Source organism: Talpa occidentalis, unplaced genomic scaffold (genome assembly GCF_014898055.3).
Source record: "Talpa occidentalis isolate TD23 unplaced genomic scaffold, MPIMG_talOcc4v2.1 talOcc4.8, whole genome shotgun sequence".
Lineage (NCBI taxonomy): Eukaryota > Metazoa > Chordata > Mammalia > Eulipotyphla > Talpidae > Talpa > Talpa occidentalis.
The window spans coordinates 113,485,839-113,508,100 of NW_023605194.1; the positions used below are offsets into that span (position 1 = coordinate 113,485,839).

The following is a 22,262-nucleotide window of genomic DNA, read 5'->3' on the forward strand; positions in this document are numbered from 1 at the left end:
CAGCAGACCTTTCCTGTCTCGCCCGCTGCTCCCCTCAGCAGTGCATTTCAGTCAGTCAGTCTGTTCTGTTCTCCACTCTGTCTCTGGTGAAACCTCTCATCCCCCGCACCTCTGGCCTGTACCCCAGTTCTTGTATGCATAAATAAATAAATCTTTAAAAAATAATAATAAAAAACAAATACAAATAATAGAGATGGTATAATTGACAGAACTTCAAAATAGCTCTTTTGAATGTACTTAAGAAGTTAAAAGAAAACATGAACCTCAGAGGTGAGGCATGAGAGACATTAAAAAATCAAATGAAACTAGAAATCCATGCTATTGGAAAAGAAAATTTCACTACATTTTCTTCACTATAGAAGGAAAGACCAGTGAATTTGAAGAGCGGTAGACACTACATGATGGAACGTAGTGATTTTCCCTTCGACTTGAGGACTAGTAGTGGTTGGAATACCAGTGCTGTGGTAATTTATAGTCACAGCCATCATGCTTCGAGTACTTACTTTGCTGGACACTGTGCTAACTAAGTACTTTGTGCGTATTTAATGTTCAAGGAACTTCGTGAGGTAAAACTTACTACAGTCTCTAAGAAAACAGATTTAGAGAAGAACAAACGCAGGTTGGGGTCACGGAAGAGACTAAACCAATTCCGTTTAGACACGTTAAGTTTGAAGAATTGGCTAACATTTCTGTAGTGATGTTAAGTTGGCAGTTTGTGTTTCCAGAGCTGCTGCTCAGGTACTAAGTGGGCAGTGTGGCAAGTGAGTACTTGGGGGTAGGGCCTGGCAGTGCTGCCACGTGGCCTTGGCATTTCCTGTCCTTTAGCAGGTATCCAGTCATACGGAAAGGGAGGCCAGCTCGCTGTGGTCTGATTCCAGCACCGAGTAGATAGATCAAAGTAGAACACATCCGGGAGGGGAGATTTGCACGCTCAGCTGACTCAGGTGGTCAGGCAAGGTAGAGGAAACAGGTTCACGTGAGATCTGGAGGAAGCTTACCTGGGCGATACGTCCTTGGGGACGGTGAGTGGCTGTTCCTGTGATGACCGAGCGCTGGTCTCAGGCTGTGCCACTGCAGTCTGGGCCCTCCCTCCAGCACCCTTCTAAGGAAACAACTCTTCTGCATGTTGGGCTTCCAGTGTTCTGTATGTGAAGTCATCTCCTGTTATTCTTTTTTTTTTTTTTTTTTTTTTTTTTATGGAATACACTATAGTTGCTTCTTTAGAAAAGATGGGTAGAAGGTAAATGTTTTGAGATCTTTCACGTCTGAGGAAATACCTTTATTGTGCTTTCATAAAATGGTTTGACTTGGTAAGGAATTGCAGGTTGGAAATAATTTTCCTTTAACTTCTGAAGAGATGGCTCTGTTGTTTTCCAGTGATGTTGAGAAGACCAATCTGAGAACTGATTCTTTGTATGGGATGTGTATTTTCTTTCTAGAAACTTGTCAAATCTTTTTGTTCTCAGGGCTGTGATACTTCACAGCAGTGTGCCGCAGTGGGGGTCTTCTTTACTCTAGGGTAGGGCCTTCACGTGGGAAGCTCTGGAACATTTGCTTGGCATTCTTCGATTTCTTTTTCCCTCCGTTCCCCTCTCTTTTTCTGGAACCATTGTTTAGATTTTGGACTGCCTGCCTGGTTGTCTAAAACTGTTTTCTCTCCTGCTTTCTATTGCATTATCTTTTTCCTCTGGCTCCTACCTCAGTTTTATCTTCTGAGGCTCTGTTTTTTCATTTCATCCATCATGTTTAATTGCCTAAGAGCTCTTTTTCTTTGTTTGGTGTTTCTTTATTAAACTGTGCCTGTTCCCATTTCATGGCTGTATTCTCCCGCCCTGGCAAGGAAGACGATGAGTATGTGTGTGTACACATCTGTACATTCAGGCTTTCCTCGGGTGCCTGGTGATCTCTGCTATCTGCTCATGACTCAGAGTGGGGGCCTAGAAAGCTGATTGGAAACTCTCCTGTTTTGGTGCAGCGCTGATACTAATACATGTGCTTATTTTACTTTTACTTCCAAGATGCTGGTGCTGAATGTCAGTGGAGCAAACAGACCTGGAAATCAGAGCGCCTTTCTAACAGCTTTAATGGAATGTTCCTCGCTTAACCCCTTCCTCTTTCTCTACTTTCTGCTGTGTTTCCATTTCTAGAAGTGATTGGTATTGCCTTCTGTGGAGTCTCCAGTGTAAAGTGGGTTGTTCCTCAGTTTTACTTTTGTTTTTCCTTTTGCTGCCAAGCTATGGTTACGATTTTCTGCATCTGCTCATCACTTAGTAATTACCCATCATACTTGCTCTTACCACGTGTCTTGAAGAGTTCTGAAAATTTTTCATTGGGCTTTCATAAGTGACATTATGTGCTTGTTTTTAATTTACTGTCTTGATCCTAAAGCCCTGATTATGTAAAATGTTTCATCTGTGTCTTCCTGAGATTTGAAAAGATGGTCAGAGTTAACCCTTTTTATTTCTTGTTCTCATTTTTACTTTAGTGATTAGAGTAGTAAAAGTCACTATGTGGGCTCCTTGAGTTGACAGGAAATCAAGGATGTGTCAGGGAATCAGAATTTGTGAATAAAAAGTTTGATTATTTTTTAAATTTGCTCTTGTAGGAAAGTGTGAAGGTTTCCGAATCCCCGGCAGTGATTGTAGAGCCAGTTCCCAGTGCCAGGCTCGAGCAGGGCTTCGCCGCCCAGGTTCTGGTTTATGCCGATGACACTTACATGATGCAAGATGTGGCAGAAGAACAAGAAGTTGAGACGGAGAATGTGGAAACAGGTAGATATCTTATAAAACAGCTGTTACTAATACTTTCTTGTTCTATGTCACCGTTACTAAAAAATCTCTTTTTCATGCTGTTCAGTATAGCTTGGAAACATTGCATGTTTAAGGGAATTTATTTAGCTATGAGAAGTTCTACTTTGCAATTTTTTGAGGTATAACAGTATCATGTTACGGCTCTTAAGGACAAATTACAGGTTCATAGAAATGAAAGTATTTTTATCATTTTCTTTCTATTATATGAGGCCAGTATACGAGAATAACTTTTTTTAAACAAAAAAATAAATACTGTATTCTCATTCTGTAGCAGAGGACGAGTTTCTTGACGTCAGTGTCTGGAGCAGTGGGATTCCTTTTGTATTAGGTGGACGCACCTTTGCAGTAGTCTTATCACATCCTCCGCTCTGTTTGTCTTAGAAATTTTGGTATTTCAGTCTCTGTCGGGAGACAGCTGCACAGTCAATTGGGGATTAGCGTGTATAACTCTTGGAGAAAACTTTTCATTTTTGCCATTTATTGTAGAGAAAATAGGTATTTTACCGAAAGGATTATAGTGGTTATAATAATAAACATTAAAATTTATCTTTAACTAATCCAGAAAAAAAATCCTTCTACTTGGTTTATAAGTCTAATAAACATTCTTAAATATTATGTAGCAAACTCATGATTAAAAGTTTTGAATATTTCATGTCTTTCTTCTCGAGGCTAGCAGTACTCACTAGGAGCCCTAGTTTCTTCTGTCTTAAAGCTGCTTGTTCTTTAGTTTTAGTTTCTGTTGAGCTGAGGGGCTGGAAGGTACCTTGCTCTTCGGAGTAGTGATACCCGCAGTGCCAGCAAACCCAGGTGAAGTGGTAAATTGTTACAATAGGCAGTGAATTTTTCTTTTCTTTTCTTTTTTTTTTTAGGGCCTCCCCGGTGGCGCAGTGGTTGAGCGCTGGGCTGCGAAGCTGCCCGCAGCCTCTGCAGCGCCGGTTCAATCCCCAGCTGCTGGTGAGGGTCCCACATGGTTTGCAGACCTCCCCTGCCATGCCTGCTACTCCTCTCAGCAGTGTACTTCGTCAGTCTGCCTGTTCTGCTCCCCGCTCTGGCTCTGGTGAATTCTCTCACCCTCCTGTGCTTCTGACTGTACCCAGTGCTTATATAAATAAATCTTTAAAAAAATTAAAATAAAAAAAAATAAACTTAGAAAAAAGATTTATTTATTTATGTGTACAAGAGCTGGGGTACAGGCCAGAGGTGCAGGGTGTGAGAGGATTAGCCAGAGACAGAGTGAGGAATAGAACAGGCAGATTGATTGAAATGCACTGCTGAGGGGAGCAGCGGATGAGACGGGAGAGGTCTGCTGTGCCATGTGGGTAGCTCCCTGGCCGGGGATCAGTGGCTGCGGATAGCTTCATAGGTTGTGTCTTAACCCTTTGTGCCACGTGGCCAGGGAGGCCCCTTGTTCCCTTTTCGCTGGAAAATTTTTTTTTTTAAAGATTTGTTTATTTCTACAAGAACTGGGGTACAGTCAGAGGCGCAGGAAGGTGAGAGAGTTCATCGGAGACAGAGTGGGGAGCAGAACAGGCAGACGGACCAAAGACACTGCCGAGGGGAGCAGCGGGCGAGACAGGAGAGGTCTGCCGCGCCATGTGGGTTTCTTCCTGGCCGACTGGGAATCAAACCTGTGCTGCAGAGGCTGCGGACAGCTTCACAGCGCGGCGCTCAACCTACTGTGCCACTGGGGAGGCCCCCGAATAGTATTTCACTATGTATATAAACAACATCTTCTTAGTCCACTCATCTGTCAGGGACCACTTAGGTTGTTTCTATATCTAGACTATTGCAAATAGTGCTGCAGTGAACATAGGGGTACATAAAACCGCTCAAATTAGTGATTTTTGCATTCTCCAGGTAAATACCAAGGAGTGGAATTATTAGATCATATTGTAAATCTTTTTTTTTAAAAGATTATTTGTGCATATAAGAGCTGGGGTACAGGCCAGAGATACAGGGGATGAGAGGATTCACCAGAGACAGAGTGGGGAACAGAACAGGCAGACTGACTGAAATATACTGCTGAGGGGAGCAGCGGGCAAGTCAGGAGAAGTCTGCTGCACCATGTGGGTTCTCCCTGGCTGGCCAGGGATTGAATTTGCGCTGCAGTGGCTATGGACAGCTTCATAGGTTGTGTCTTAACCCTTTGTGCACCAGAGAGGCCCTTATATTGTAAATCTTGATTGTCAAGTGTTTTATTTATTTACTTAAATAAAAAACAAATAGGAAGTGAATTTAATCCATTTAAAGGATTTTATTTTCTTATTCTTGAAGTCTGAGGGTGGTGATACCATTTCAGGACAGAGATTTGAGTGATTGTGACATTGAAAAAGAGGCTATACAAAATCTGGGAAAAAGAAATCGTTACATTTGTGAGATTTTACAAGTGACCTGAATTTTCTGAAATGCTTTTTGTGATTCTGTTTTTTTAGATTTAGATTTGATTTTTCCTTACCACTGAAAGAAAATGTTAGTAAAGAAATTACATTACTTGGCATTAAAGATTGAAAATTTTATTTTACTTATGCATACAAGAACTAGAGTGTAGGCCAGAGGAGCAGGGTGGGAGGGTGATGTGCCTTGTGGGTCAGCTCCCTGGCTGGGGATCAAACTCATGCTGCAGTGGCTGGTGATGGCTTGATAGTGCTAAGACTTTAACCCCTGCGCCACCAGGGAGACCCTGGCATGGTTCATTTGAATCATATATATTTAATTCGATTCTCACTTGTGGTTTGAAAACAAAATCTGTTTTATTCTAAAATAAAGTATAAAATGTAGCTGTTCTGGTCTCTCTGTAGAAAATGCTGTCAATATTCCAGTTCAGTTTTTTTTTTTAGATTTATTTTATTTATGCATATAAGAACTGGGGTCTAGGTCAGAGGTACGAGGGGGCAAAGGAGGGTGGTAAGAGGTCTCATCAGAGACAGAGCAGGGAGCAGAACAGGTGGATCCACTGAAATACACCATGGAGGGATGGAGGGGAGCAGTGGCGAGACAGGAGAGGTCTGCTGTACCATGTGGGTCAGCTCCCTGAACGGGGATAGAACTCATGCCACAGTGACCAGTAATAGCTTGATAGCTCTGAGACTTTAACCCCTGCGCCACCAGGGAGGCCCCTGGTTCAGATATCTTTTAAAGACAAAATGGGCCTGGAAACTTCTCTCTCACACATCTGTGGTCAGAACAATTGAAACACTCACTTTTATTCATTGTAAGGCCTACAGAGCTTGGCTACTACAATATGTTAAATTGTTTTAAAATATTGTGGCTCATGAATTTTTAACGTGACTTTATACATACTGTTAATATATGTAGATTAGTTTAGAATCAGCTAACCCAAGTTTGTTTGTTTGTTTGTTTTTAAGATTTTATTTATTTATTTATACAAGCACTGGGTACAGTCAGAAGTGCGGGAGGGTGAGAGAATTCACCAGAGCCAGAGCGGGGAACAGAACAGGCAGACTGACGAAATACACTGCTGAGCGGGCGAGAGGGGAGAGGTCTGCTGCCCCATGTGGGACCTGTGCCAGACAGCCGGGGATCGAACCGGCGCTGTGGAGGCTGCGGGCAGCTTCACAGCCCAGCACTCAACTGCTGCGCCACCGGGGAGGCCCCCAAGTTTGGTTTTTTTTTTTTTTTGTTTAAGGAATCAAATGCCTTTTGTAATGAGTTAAAATCCGAGTAAATTTTCATTCTTGTGACATCTAGAATATGTGTAGATGAATTGATGTTATGACTCATCCTAAGGCATGTTTTCTTTTAAGTAGATTAGGATCACATATCATTCTTGTGAAGGTTTAACTTTTTAATTTAAATACCAGATATGTATAGGTTTTACTGGGAAGAAAAGGAAAGAGATATTTAAAAATGACCATAGCAGTTTTTACCTGGAGAAATTGGTAGAAATGAGATGTGTAGGATAAGATTTCCTTTTGTACATCTAGGAAACAATTCCTGGAATGCTTCTACAATATAACTTAGATTATAGTAGTCTATAAAAGTTAATGCTTAAGGTTATTCACCTGCTTTGTCAGTTGTCGTCATGTTTACATTGAACTTGTTGTCTGCCTGTATACCTCTATATATGTCCATGCCAGAACTGAGTTCATGTTTTCCAGGAGGAGTACGGAAATCAGTTTTGTGTTAAATCATTTCTCATTTTGTTGGTAGTAATTATAGGCTAATTTGCTTTATCTTTTTTTTTTTATAGAATGAAAGTCTGTATTTTCCTAATCGGGCTTTTGAGTAGTAATAATCCTGATAAAGTTTATAGGAAAAACTAAGCGTGTTTTAAAACTTTAAAAATCGGGCCTCCTTGGTGGCGCAAGCAGTTGAATGCAGCGCTGTGAAGCTGTCTGCAGCCTCTGCAGCACGGGTTTGATCCCGGCCGGCCAGGGAGATACCCACATGTCGCAGCAGACCTCTCAGCAGTGTATTTCAGTAGATCTGCCTGTTCTGTTCCCCACTCTGTCTCTGGCGAATCCTCTCACCCCTTGCATCTCTGGCCTGTACTCCAGTTCTTGTATACATGAATAAATAAATTTTTAAAAGAAAACACCTCAGACTGAGAATCCCACTTTGAGGCTTGTTCCATTAACTTTCCTGAATCATTGGAATGTAGAAATAATGTGGAATAAAAAATTTATTAAAAAAAACTTTTAAAATGGACATAATGCTCTAAGCCTGTAAATGTTTTTTGGGGATAACTGAAGATTAGTAATTGTAAGGAGCCTTTGAAGGCTGGTGTGAATGGAGTGTGGTGTGATTCTGGCAGGCAGGAAATACCTTTGCCAGTGGCTGTGATTCTCTCGGTCAGGAGGCCTGTTGCATAGACACCGTGGTCGCTGTGGGAAGGGGGGAGTCTCTTGGATTCCCTACAGAGATTTGAAAATGCAGTTAGATTCACTCTTTATATTTTCTTTATATGTATATATAAAAATTTTAAAGTTGAAAAGGTTGTTATAGACTACCATTTAAAAAGAAATGAGTTTAGATCATTTAAATCAATAATAGATTATTAGAAGATTTGATAGGATAATTTTATGATTCGCCGTGATTTGAGCTTGTGTTAGCAACTAGGCATATGAAAAGCAGGAAGATCTGTAAGGTTTTGGATTGACAGCACTATGTAATTAGGTTCTTGGTAGATGGAAGATGGATCATAGGAGATGAGGCAGGAGACTGTTCATCTGACTGGAGTAGCTTGAGAAATTGTGAAACAAGGTAGAAGCAGTAGGAGCAGGAATAGAACCCAGCGGGACCTGACCTGACAGATTAGAGGGAGCAGCCTAGATAGGTAAGATAGGACTCAGGTTTTGGTCCTAAAGTGATGGCAGCAGTTATCCAAATCACATAGGGACTTGAGGAAGGCAAGATTGTTTTGGGAAGCAGGTACATTTTGGTAATAGAGAGTATTGTTTTTGAGTTGAAGCAGGAAATTAGGAAATATTTAGTTATTCAGAGATGCACAAATGTATACTCAAGGTGACATCAGAAAAGAAATATTTTCTTTTTTGTTCGCATGCTAAATATTGTATATTTTAGGGTTACGTGAAATATAAAAAGTTAATCATCAAAAAAAGCATAAGTATGCCATCTAAAATAGTATCTCAAAGCCATACTGTTACTAAAATTCACCTTAAAATGACAGGTTTTAATCATTTTTTTATACCTACATTTGATTTTTTTCCTCATGATAAAAGCAGACAGTGCCTGCTTATTTGGACAGTAATGTAAGGAATAAACAAATGGTGAAAATCACCCACAGTCTCATCAGTGAGGCGTCAATAACTACTGCTTTCTTTACATTTCCTGCTGTTTTTTTTAATATTATTTTTAAGCATGATTAACATCACATTATATAACACGAGTAGATTCCTGAATCTTTATTAACAAACATTGGCTGAAGGTGGTTAGGTAGCTTCCTCCTTCTCTCTTGATCATTGGGATCAGGACTTTTTAACTTTTTTAAAAAATTGATTTATTTATTCATACAAGAACTGGGGGTATAGGCCAGAGATATAGGGGGTGAGAGGATTCACCCGAGACAGAGTGGGGCGCAGAACAGGCGGACTGACTGAAACACTGCTGAGGGGAGCAGCAGGCGAATCAGTAGAGGTCTGCTGCGCCATGTGGGTAGTAGCTCCCTGGCTGGGGACTCATGCTGCAGTGGCTGTTGGTAGCTTCATAGGTTGTGTCTTAACCCCTTGCACCACCGGGGAGGCCCAGGACTTTGATTTTATACCAGGTATTATTGTCTTAGTAATTAGCAATAAAACTTAGGTTTTTTAGGTGACTACCAAAATTGCATTTAGTGGTAAGTTGAAAGATGAATGAAATTTTTTAATACCATTCAACAAGAAAGCAGTGCTTCTTAAAAAAACAAATGAAAGTTTAGGTTTTAAAAGTACAGCTAAAAATGCAGTCAGATTTCTCTCTTGAAAATAAGATAAGGAACCAGATTTCTTGAGGAATTTCAAGGCTAAAGTTGACTTCATGATGAGCTGTGATAACTTTTGTATTTGTTATACCGTCAGAAATCCTCCCTGTGGCACAAAAGGACTCTTTTAATTAGAAAATATTGTTGCCACAGGGAGGTAGAAGATGGACTTGAAAAAGTGGGGATCTGAAAAGGAGCCCCTATCCTAGGATTACCTGAAGGTGAAACAGATTGAGCCAGAAGGAAGACAATGCTGGTAGGTTGGTTTTTAATTTATTAAGATTGTTTTCAATTTTACATTTATATTTCAGATGTCTATACTATATATTTGTTTAAAGGGTGACTGATTCCTCCTTATGGAAGGAGAAATAACCGGTTAGAATTTTCCTCCTGGGCTGTTGGCTGCCTTGCCCCTAAATCTGCTTTTGTTACGGACCGCGCTCTGGGCTGTTTCCTGCCTCCCTTCCTTGAAAGCTACTCCTGACTGAACATCTTTTAAATTTATGTGATTTCTCTTCCTAATCTGGACTTTTTCCTAAACATTTCTTTAAGAAGTATTTTCTTGAGTTTAGCTTAGTGCAGGTTTCCTATAATGGTAAAATGTTAATTTTAATTTAATTTTGATTCTAGAATTGTTTGAATTATCATTGTACTGTGATTTAGATCAGTTTGAAAGCATCGTTAAGGGAAAGTTTTTTGTTTTTTGCTGACTTATTTAGCCCAGCATACCATCATTTTATAGGAAACATTAATTTGTAGAATACTAAGGGGGGTGGAAAATGCTGCCATTTTTAGGATGCTATCAATTATAAAATACATCCTGATTTCAGAGAGGTCAAAATGCAAAAAAAATTTTACAGCTTAGTTTTAATGAAATCCGGTTATCATACAATTATGAATCTTCCTGAGATTCCCATTTACTGTCATCTTGGACTTTAAGATACCAGGTTTATGGAAGATGGAAGTGGCTGTGGTTGTAGAAGTCCCTGTATGTGCCGAGTAAGATTTCTGAATTCTTTATGGTCTTTTAAGAGAAGATATTCAGGTAAAAAAAGCATTAAATAGTATTGTTTAAAAGTATACCAAGTAAACTGTAAGATGGCAAGTTGTGGAGAGTATAGAAGATGAAAAGCATTTTAATGACACATTTACTTAAATCAGTAAATAGAGATTTATCATAATTGTCACTTTTAAATTGGATTTGTTGACCTAAAAACAAAATGAAATGAACCTACTGCTTTTTAAACTATCGTTTTAAAATAGGATCCTTTAGAGGCTCTTTATAGCCACTGGTTTTCAGTGCATTCGAGTGTGTTTTCCAGATTATGTGAAGGAGAAAATAGTGGTGAAAGCAGAGTCACCCTTACCAGTTATTAAAGCAGAAATGAAAGGAGTGATTTTAAATAATGTTTGTATATTTTTCAGGAAACATCTAATTTTACATAAAAGGAAAAGTGTATCTAGAAAAGAGTTCATATATGATGTTTGGTTTTGGAAGTATTCATTCCTTTGCACTCAGACTTTTTTTTTAAGCACTAATTTTTCAATTTTATTTTATAACAACGTATGTAAGTAGTACAGCTTTCTTCATTCAGCCTGAGGAGGGTCAGTGCGCTTCTGTAGAATTGTACATGAGCACACACAGGTGGCAAGTGGCTCTCCTCAGTTCCCAGGTGTGTGCAGGACTGTGCAGCCTCCACTGTTTGCGGCCCTCCAGCAGTGGGGGAGCACCTGCAGCAGCCCTGCAGAGCCCAGGGTCTGGGGGTAAGCAAGACCCTGTCTTTGCCTCACCAGGCTTTCAGCTTTGTGGAGAAGATGAACAATTAAATACATTATTTGTTTTAAAAAACATTTTTTTAAATTAATTAATTATTTTTTTGTGGGACCCTCGCTGGTGGCCGGGGATCGAACTGGCACTGCAGAGGCTGTGGGCAGCCTCGCAACCCAGCACTCAACCGCTGCGCCACCAGGGGAGGCCCAAAAAAGATTTACTTTATTTATGCATACATGAACTGGTGTGTTGGCCAGAGGTGGGGTTGGGGGTTGATAGGACGCACCAGAGACAAAGCAGGGAACAGAACTGTTAGATCTACTGGTCAGTGAAATACACTGCTGAGGGGACAATGGGGAGTTAGGAGAGGTCTGCTATGCCATGTGGGTCAGCTCTCTGGTTGGGGATCGAACTCATGCTGCAGTGGCTGAGGATAGCTTCATGGTGCTGATGCTTAATCACTTGTGCCACCAGGGAGGCCCCTAAACACGTTATTACCACGAGATGTGATGAATGTTCTGATGAGTAGTGAAAGGTTTACGGGGCACACAGCAGGGACCCTAGGAAGTCGGAGTGCCTTCCTGAGGAAGTGACATTTAGATGGATTTGATGGGTGTGATGCATTGAGCCATCTCCAGAATAGCATGGTTAAGAGTCTGGAGGGGGAGAGCATTCCCAGAAAGGAATTCAGCATGGCTAGGATATGATTTATGAGATAGAAAGAGGGGATTAAGTTGAGGCTAATGAGGTTAAAAAAATTTTTTTAGCTGCTGGGGACTAAGTTTTGTACCTGTTGGACACTGGGGAGTAGATTTTAAGAGTTTTATTTTATTTTTTTTATTTATTATTTTTTTTTATAGAGGCATGTTTTTATTTATTTATTTGTTTGTTTGTTCGTTCGTTTTGTTTATACATGCACTGGGTACAGTCAGAAGCGCGGGAGGGTGAGAGAATTCACCAGAGCCAGAGCAGGGAGCAGAGCAGGCAGAAGGACCGAAGTCCACTGCTGAGGGGAGCAGCGGGCGGCAGGAGAGGTCTGCGCGCCATGTGGGACCCTCCTCCGGTGGCCGGGGAGCAGCCGGGGATCGTGCCTGCGCCGCAGAGGTCGCCGGCAGCTTTGCAACCCAGCGCTCAACCGCTGCGCCACCGGGGAGGCCCTTAAGAGTTTTATTTTTTCAAAGATTTATTTTATTATGCATACAAGAACTGGGGTACAGATCAGAGATGCGGGGGGAGGTGAGAGGACCCACCAGAGACAGAGTGGGGAGCAGATCAGGCAGACTGAGTGAAACACATTGCTGAGGGGAATAGCGGGCGAGTCAGGAGAGGTCTGCTGCGCCATGTGGGTAGCTCCCTGGCTGGGGATCGAACTTGTGCTGCAGGCATCGATTAGGTTTTTAGTTCAGTACAGCTTTTGTTGCGTGTGTCAGGGTGAATGAAAAGACATGAACCAGCACAGAATGCCAGGAATTTTTGCATTTTATTTAGACATCGACAAGCAGTGTAATTTAGCTAGAGATTAGATTTGGTGTAGGCATCTGTTTGAGAGACTTACGCCTAGAAAGAGACAGTGGAGTCAAATAGTGGTGAACCTGGAGTGAAACGTGACTGGGGACGAGGGCCCTGAGCAGAAAGACTCTTATTTCAAGTAACTAAAACACTGCAATAGGACAACGAGGGTAGAGCTTCCGAAATATTAAATTGGGGGTAGGTTAAGGGCTAAATTAAACTTGAACAATCTAGCAAAAAAACAAAAACAAACAAACAAACAAACAAACAAAACAGGAAAAAACCCTCTGAAATACAAACAACAAATCAGGATAGTGGAAATAAGTACAGTAACACCAGAAGTTGTGTTAAAAAATAGCCTATTGTGATCTTAACACAAGTATGTGGTATTTTTATCAGATACACAAAACAAAATTAGATAGAACGTACAGAAAATATATTTATCAGAAAAGTACTACGCAAAGGAAGCTGATATAATAAAATAGAATTTAGATGAAAATTCTTTAATTGGAACAAAGACTCTTTAGACTGCTTTAAAAGAATCAGTCCAGAAAATATGATAAACTTTTATGCATCTAACAATATAGCCTTGAGCACTATTTAGAGTAGGAAGCTTCAGAATTGCAAGGGGTGGACATGGCTACAAAATTGTAGGGCTTTAATATATTTCTATCAAAATTGGAAAAGTCAAGCAAACACAAAATTTTAAGTGACACCAAACAATTGAACCAAAGGATTGGCAAGTTTTATAAATGGGTGTTATGCAGACCATTGTAGTTAACCAAATAAAAGTACAACCTTACACATTTTTTAGTAACGTATAGATGAGTTTTTAACTGTGTAAGAGCCCAGAGAAGGACCTCTCCAATATCCACAAAATCAATATCATACAATATATATTATCATGCAATAAATTAGAACTCAGCACTGAAAAGACAAATCAAAATGCTTCATGATAGTGGCAACTAAAAACTAATTAAGAAAATGAAAACTATAAATTATTTACAGCTAATAACAAAGCACTGAATATAAAAATTTGAAATGTGGCTTAAGCAGAACTCACTGGAAAATTAATAGCTATAAATGTATTTATTGGAAAGCGAGAGAGATCAATATATAGTGAACATATATTCAAATCTAAACATTAATAAAGGATCAACAAAATAAATCTGAATTGAATAGAAGGTGTAAAAGTCAGTATTAATGAAATAGAAAAATCAAACAAAATTTTGTAGATTTTTATTTATTTATGCATGCAAGAACTGGGACATACGCCAGAGGTGTGGGGGGTGAGATATATTCACCAGAGATAGAGTGGGGAACAGAACAGGTGGATCCACTGAAATATGCTGCTGAGGGGAGCAGCTGGTGAGACAGGAGAGGTCTGCTGCGCCCTGTGGGTTGGCTTCTGATAGCTTGATAGTGCTGAGACTTAACCCCTTGCTTGTGCCAGCAGGGAAGCCTAGATAGCAAATATTCTTTTTCTATTTCTTTTTTTTTTTTAAATTTATTTATTTAAATTTTATTTTTATATTCCCCATACAATTACAACCCCCTTATTTTGACCCCAGCCCCTCCTTTTCCCGCCCTCCCCTCCTTGATAGCAAATATTCTTGATGCCAAAATAGGATGTCAGCTATCATCTTCACTAACTAGCATTATTGTTGGGAAGTCCTAGCTAATGCAAATAAGACAAGAATAAGAAACAAAAGGCATAAAGATAAGGGCAGGAAACAAAGTTATTTGCAAGTGGTCATGCTAAGGTTGTTAATTCTTCCCTAACTAATCTATGCATTTCAGTAAAAATCCCAAGAGGACTTATTTTTGGTAAGCTAAAATTAAAAGTTAAATTTGACAAACAGGTAAAGATCCAAACACAGTGTAGACAATCCTTCAAAAGAACAAAATGTGTGGTGCTTGCCTTCCTATCCTTAAAGAATAATTCTAAAACTGCAGAAAAAATTAAAATGTGCTATTAACTTGCAGACAAATGGTTTAGGATAGAACAGCGAACCCTGAAAGACAGCAAGTGTTCATTTATACATGGTGTATAATAGATCCAGGTTTTTAAATTGGTGGAAAAGGATAGAATATTCAATAAATTATGTTAGGCTGGTTGGCTTATTTTATTTTATTTTTGTTTTTTTTTCTTAAAAGATTTATTTATTTATACAAGCACTGGGTACAGTGAGAAGCGCGGGAGGGTGAGAGAATTCACCAGAGCCAGAGCAGGGAGCAGAGCAGGCAGAAGGACCGAAGTACACTGCTGAGGGGAGCAGCGGGCGGCAGGAGAGGTCTACGCGCCATGTGGGACCCTCACCGGTGGCCAGGGATCGAACCGGCGCTGCAGAAGCTGCAGGCAGCTTCGCAGCCCAGTGCTCAACCGCTGCGCCACCAAGGGAGGCTCTGGTTGGCTTATTTTAAAGTAAAGAAATTACTCCCTATTCAGTTCTCTTTATATACTTTGTACAGCTCATTTATTTTTATTATTTTAAAAATTTTTTATTTTATACAGTTCATTTAGAGTTCAGTGTTACTAGTATTTAACTTTATAATACTGACCTATTTTTGTATCTATTGTATCTGATTATTTCTCCCTTTTTGTTATGGATGTATTATAGTTGTACCTTCTTGATAACTGTTACTGAGGTCTATTTTACTGAGGTCTTTTCAGAATCATCTTTTGTTTTTGTGAGTCTCTACTCTTTAAAAAAATTGTTCTCTGTTTTTTCCTACTCTCTTATTTCCTTTGGTTAATTTTTCCCTCTGTACAAATCAAAAGTTTAATAGCTTCTTTATTTTTAACCTTTTTATTTCTGGAACTCTGTGTACTGTTTAGGTGTGTTAGAGTTTGACATGCATTTTTATTGTCATTCATTTCTAATATTTCCTAATTCCTTTGTGATTTCCTTTTTATTCTGAGGACTACTTAATACACGCTGTAAGGATACACTGTGTAGTTTATCATATAATTGGAATGTATTAATTTGACTACATGAAAATTAAAAGTTTTTGTAGAACAAAGGTAGTGTAACTCACCAAATTAAAAGTCAAGCAGGAAACTATTTGTGACACATCTGAATTACTGTTTAGAATTTGTTAACATTTTACAAATCAATAAGACAAAAAGTGATAGAAAAATGGCATAGGATATGAATCATAAGGGAACTATTAATGGCCAATAAGTATATGATAAAATGTTTACCCTCAATACTTATAATGTATGAGCAAATTAATACAACAATGAAAAATTTATTGTTACCTCAACAGATGGCAAAAAATTTTCAAGTCCAATTATATAATGAAATGAAGTAAGAAAAAATGGGAATGTGACATATCCCTGGTGGAATTTAGGCTTGCACAGCTACTTGGGAGAGAGTAACACATCAAATAAAAAAATGTACTTATTATAACTATGACCTAGAAATTCCATTTGTAGTTATATGCTGTGGAGAGACTGTAGTATGTATATGTTTATGAAAGCATCGATAAGATGTTTTTTGCAGTATTGTTTATAACAGTGAAAGCTTTATTTGCCTACCAGAGAGATTTTGATGAATTTGCTGGTGGTAAATGCATGCACTGGAATGCTTTCAGATATTTGGCAGGCATAGCTAACTTACTTGTACGAACATGAATAGAGTGATGATGAGAAAAGTAAATTTTAGTTTAGTATGGTGGTTCTGGGTGGTGGGACGGTGGCTATTTGTGACATTATTTTTGGTAATTTCAATTGTTTAAAATTCCCTTCAAAACGTAGATGAGAAGAGACCCTGAGCTAGGAACACAGATGACTTAGATTTCTAACCTGGGATGAAGGTAATGGTATTGGAAGAGGAAAGAAAAGAGATTTGTAAATAAAAGTACAGTGGGTTATCCACATAAGAATGTTTATCATACAATTGGAAATTAGAATCTAGAGATTAAAAAAAAGTTAAGATGGTGATGCTAATTATTTGGCATCAGTACAGAAATAATACTGAAAATACTGGCTGTGGATGGATAAGAAATACAATTCTTGAGAGTGGAGAATGGAGAATGTGGCTAAGGTTTGCATTGTAGGAGAACAGGTACACATAAGGGTTATGCAAAAGTGGATGGCTCAATGGACAAGAAACAAATAGGGAAGAAAACAAAGCCAGTCAGTTTATTATCATCAAAATGAAATGAAGGGAAGGACTTCAGTCAGGGGTGGCTAGTAATGTCATTTGTGTGGAAAAGTAGAGTCAGGTAATGCCTAAGAGAAGATCATTAGATTGGGCAATTGAAAGTCCTTTGAAGAACTTTGTAGGGTACAGAATATTGTCAGAGGGGAAGAAATTAATTGGAATATTCCTTTTGGGGTAAATCAAAATGGAATTTGACTCAGAATTGTAATATAGTTTAGTTTTGAACTCCATTGTATGTCTTTTCACAAACATGACAAGAATCATGTATTAGTCCTTGTAAACGTGCACAGGAATTGAAAAAAAGAAATCCAGATGATCCAACATTCTCTAATAACAATAATGAACCCAAACTCTTGACATCAGTTGTCCTTAGATATTATTTAAAATCTGGAGATTAGCATTTTAGCTCAGATTGCAGATAGTCATGTACATGTGGTGCTTAATAAATGCTACTTGAAAACAGTTATTTGGCATGCATTGGAAGAGACTAGCCACAGTCGTTGGTTGACATTCTCTTTGGAGTGGCTACTGTAATTAGAAGTGATGTTAGATCTACTGAAATCCACTGCTGAGGGAAGCAGCAGGGAGACAGGAGAGGTCTGCAGCACCATGTGGGTAGCTTCCTGGCTGAGGATCCAACTCACCTGGCACCAGGTGACGTGAAGAGCCCCACGTTGGGCACCATATGATGTTGTTTTGGAGTTAGTGCGGGGTCCTTGGGTTCACGCTGGGAAAGTTTTCACCAGAGCTCCTGTTTTGGCAGCACGTGGCAAGTTTCTCCAGGAGACAGAGATGGTAGTCATATTTAAAGAGCAGGTTTATTAGAAAAGGGATAGGACAGTAAAAGACAATTGCATGGACACAAGTGGGCAGGAAGAGCTGCCCTGAAAGAGACAGGTTTGCTGAGTGGTCCAGTACAACTATTTCTTAGACAGGTGATGTAGCTTAAGTACATTCTTCTTCAGTTATCCCAGGGTCACCCTCTCCGTGGGCTTGGTGATGCTTCACTTCCTGGTTTACACTCAGCAAAATATCACTTCTAATTCTGGTTGCCACTCCAAAGAGAATGGCTGCAGGCGGCGGCCTTGAGGAGAGCGGCCTCCTCTGAGGGGGGTTCAGTGAAAAGAAGCCCCGGAGTGTACAGGTCATGGGCAGGCAGGAGGCTGCTGCCCTGCGGAGGAGAGAGTTGGTGAAAAGAGGCACCTGCACTGTCACAGGTGGGCAGTGGGAGTGCTGCCTTATGAAGGCTTTTGTGTATATAAATAATTTTACCTCCAGGGGTGATAGTCCAAAATGTAGCATATGCCCATCATTCCATAATTTCATGAACAAGTAATTTTTCATGTCACCAAGGAGAGAGCCTCTATCCCTAGTAGAGGTTCTGTGTGAATTGAGAAGGCTTAAATTTTCTTTTTTTTTTGAGGGGGCGGGGTTTACATAGTTTAGTGCCACCAGGTATAGTAATAGGTGCCTACAATAGAAACTTGCTCCAATTAAGTGCTAGGGATTATTTGTTGACTAAATGAATGAAAGTGTGATTATGGTGCAAACATCTTGATTTTAGCAGTATCTTGTAAAACCCAGAGTGGTGAACAGGCGGGTTTGTTGAAATACAGTGCTAAGACCAGCAGTGGGCGAGAGAGGAGAGGCCTGCTGCTCCAGCTTTGAATTTTATTGTTAGTTTGGTTCTATCAGAAATGCTTAGACTGTTGGCCTCCTCTTAACTGTTCTCTTATCATTCGTTGCTTCAACATTTCCCCCCTAATTTCTTCAGAAAGACACTTAACCATTGCTTTAATTTTTTTACATTAAAAGACAAAATAGAAAGTATTTTATAACATATGTAAATATAATAATAGGAAATTGGATTTCACTTTTCATTTTCTAACATTTCTAAGCTTTACAGAAAATTGTTTTAGAGGACTTTTGACTTTTAAGTCAAAAGATACTATGTGACTTTGATTAACTTGTTTAACCTTCCAGAGACTCAGTTTCCTGATATGTAAAATGAAGGTAATGGACTACATAAGTGATTCTCAAATAGCTTGTCCATTGGTGGTTAAAGAGCTGATTTTACTGAAACAGAAAATTGACATCCTCCCAAATGGCCAGAAAATAAAGTTAATGGGTAGAATATCTCTTTCCTTAGATTTATACACACATGTAAACATGTAAACATATATATATACACACACATATAGATACATATGTGTGTGTGTAAAATTTAAAGCCTGCTCCCCTTTGTATCAGATAGAACACACAAGTATGTATTTGGTTTTTGAAGTGTAATATATCTAATTCATGGTAGTCAGGGAAAGAGATCATACTGTTAGGTTCTTTTTGAAAACTGCTAGGTGATTTGGTCTCTAGACTCTTTAAAACCACCACATTTTATGATTCTGTGTACTGAAGGGGAAATACAAATGAAATCAGTGTAAGGTAAAATTTTGGTACTGAAAACAATTGTTTATTTCCTGAAGGACTTTTTCCATCTTGATTACTTTAGAACCATAAAATTACTTGACTAGTCAAGGATACCTAATTATTTTTGGTTATATTAGACTTTAAAGATAATGATTATATTATGGAGACTTGTTTTCCAAATGGAGATGTTAGAAGGTAAAAGACTTGCTGTCCAAACTAATAAATTATTAAAAAATGAAAAGAATGGGGCCTCCCCGGTGGCGCAGCGGTTGAGCGTTGGTTTGCGAACTGCAGCGCCAGTTCGATCCCCGGCTACCAGGTGAGGGTCCCACATGGCGCGCAGACCTCTCCTGCCGCCCGCTGCTCCCCTCAGCAGTGTACTTCGGTCCTTCTGCCTGCTCTGCTCCCCGCTCTGGCTCTGGTGAATTCTCTCACCCTCCTGCGCTTCTGACTGTACCCAGTGCTTGTATAAACAAAACAAACAAACAAATAAATAAAACATGCCTCTATTAAAAAAAAATGTTTAAAAAAAATGTGGGCGGGAGGGGAGGGATTGGGGTCAGAATGGGGGGGGGTTGCAATTGTATGGGGAATATAAAAATAAAATTTATTATTAAAAAAAAATGAAAAGAATGGTCTAGGACTCTAGTCGAAGTTAGAGGTTATTACCTGTTTCTTTATCCAGGTTGTGAAATGTGACAAGTTGGGAGTTTAAGTTGCTCCATTCTATATTATCCTTAACAAATTATCCCAAATTTAGCAGCTTGAAACAAATGTTGGTCATATCATGTAGTTTTTGAGGTTAAAGACTGGGGAGTGACTTCTGGCTTATGGTTTTTTATGAAGCTGCTATCATCTAAAGACTTGATCAGGGCTGGAGGTCATCTCCTAGGTATCTGTCACCAGGCTATTTATTGAGGGGATGCTATTGTTCTTGCCTAATGGGCCTCCCCAAATTGTTAATAATGTGCTCAAGGACTTGGCAATTGGTGGCGTCCTCCAAGAGTGTCACCACCCCCCCCCCCAAAAAAAAGAGACCAAGCAGTTTCTGAAATTGCACATTATTTCAGTGTTATCTTTGTTAGAAGTAAATCCTTAAGTCCAGCCATCACTCAGGGGGAGAGGGGAATTAGGCTCGCTTCTTGAAGGGAAGAATGTAAAAGAATTTGCAGACAAGAAAATCCACCTGAATGCTAACATAGAAACAGGCCTTGTGGCTGGTGCTTAGGGAGTGCTAAGAGTTAAAGGTACTGGATTCAAATTCTGGCCCTACCTTCCAAGGTTAATTCTGACCTTGGTCAAGGCACCTTACATTCCACATCTATAAAGTGAGTACAGTAGTAGTAATTATTTCATAGGAATATTTGAGAGGAGTAAGTGGGGGAAAAATGAAGGTAAAGCATTTAGCATAGTATTTTTATTTCAAAAAAATTTGGCTATTTACCCTTTCATTTCCCTGCCAGAACACAGCAATAACTTTGATTTAGGGGATGCCTTTCTGTAATGTTACTAGCAGCTATGAGTTTGCTCTAAGTGTCTGCCATGCTAGCCTACTGTTCTTACTCGGAACTTTCTCCTGGTATCAATACTTGCTCATTCTTGAAGACGTGAAAAATGTAGATGTGTATAAATGTATATGGGCATATACCATGTGTGTGTGCATGTATGTATAGATTCACATGTAATATGTTTGAATCATTGTGTTGAAGAAATATATATACATATATTTTACTTCATTTAAAAATTATTTATTTATGCATATAGGAATTGGGGTGTAGGCCAGAGGTGCAGGGGGTAAGAGGATTCACCAGAGACAGAGTAGGGAGCAGAACAGGTGGATCTACTGAAATATACTGCTATGGGGAGCAGTGGGTAAGACAGGAGAGGTCTGCTACGCCATGTGGGCTGGTTCCCTGGTCAGGGTTTGAACTCATGCTGCAGTGGCTGGCAACAGCTTGATAGTGCTGAGACTTTAAACCCTATGCCACCAGGGAGGCCCAGAAATACATATACATTTAAATCCTGCCACATTTATATTTTTAGTATTTTAGTATGTTAAATATCCCGCAAACATTATTTTTAATAGAGCACTCCAGGGCCTCCCTGGTGGCTCAAGGGTTAAGCACTGCAGTATGAGGTAGTCCGCAACCTTTGCAGCAGGAATTCAATCTCCAGCCGGCCAGGGAGCAACCCACATGGTGCAACAGACCTCTCCTGTCTCACCCGCAGCTCCCCTCAGCAGTGTATTTTAGTAGATCTGCCTGTTCTGCTCCCCACTCTGTCTCTGGTGAATCGTCTCACCCCCTGCATCTCTGGCCTGTACTCCAGCTCTTGTATGTGTAAATAAATAAATCTTAAAAAAAAAAAAAGGCATTTAAAAAAAAATAGAGCACTCCATTGAATGTCTTGATTATTTCCTCAGCTAAGCCCTGGAAACGAAATTCCTGGGTGAGAATATATGAATGTCTTTCATACTCCTGATACCGCACCTTACTTTCCTGAAAGTTTGTATCAATCTGTTATTTCCAGTAGGGTATCTTAATTTTGCTTTACCTAGTATTAGCGGTCTCTAAAAAGTATTGGTGGCACTGGAAAGCCTATGGTAGCAAGGCAGAATTGCATCAAAGTCCAAGGAATTGTGCTTTTGCACAAGCTTTAAATATATGGGAACATATTCTGGTCTTGCTGCATTCATTTCTATTCAGTACATACTTTGGCATATATCATACATGGGAACTGTGTTAAGAATTATTTGGGAATAGGTATAGCTTCTATACTCTTGGAACTGAAAATACAAGGCTGACATGGACACATAATTGAGATGTACAGAGAATAAAATAGACATACACTGTGATTCTTAAGATATCTCAAGATGCAAATAGAAAATAAGGTAAAAGTTATTAGACTTCAAATTTTCCATATGGAGAAAAGAGTAGTTCTTAAGCCAAGAGTAGTTCTGTCACCTCCAGAAAAAAATACAAACTTTTGGCTAATATTCCTTTCTTCCCTTTTAATACATGAAAACCTTTTTTTTTTTTATATATATATTTATTTATCCATACAAGCACTGGGTACAGTCAGAAGCGCGGGAGGGTGAGAGAATTCACCAGAGCCAGAGCGGGGAACAGAACTGGCAGAAA

At 39.4% G+C, this 22,262-nt stretch overlaps 1 protein-coding gene across 3 annotated transcripts in view; it reads left to right on the plus strand.

Moving 5' to 3' along the window:
- ELF2 (E74 like ETS transcription factor 2) overlaps positions 1-22,262 on the plus strand; it is a 65,262-nt gene that overhangs the window by 21,540 nt on the left and 21,460 nt on the right. For all 3 annotated transcript variants that reach the window (XM_037497805.2, XM_054689990.1, XM_037497807.1), the window contains exon 3: positions 2,606-2,771. In XM_037497805.2, the coding sequence (XP_037353702.1) occupies positions 2,606-2,771 (166 nt within the window). The remainder of the gene's footprint in view (positions 1-2,605; positions 2,772-22,262) is intronic.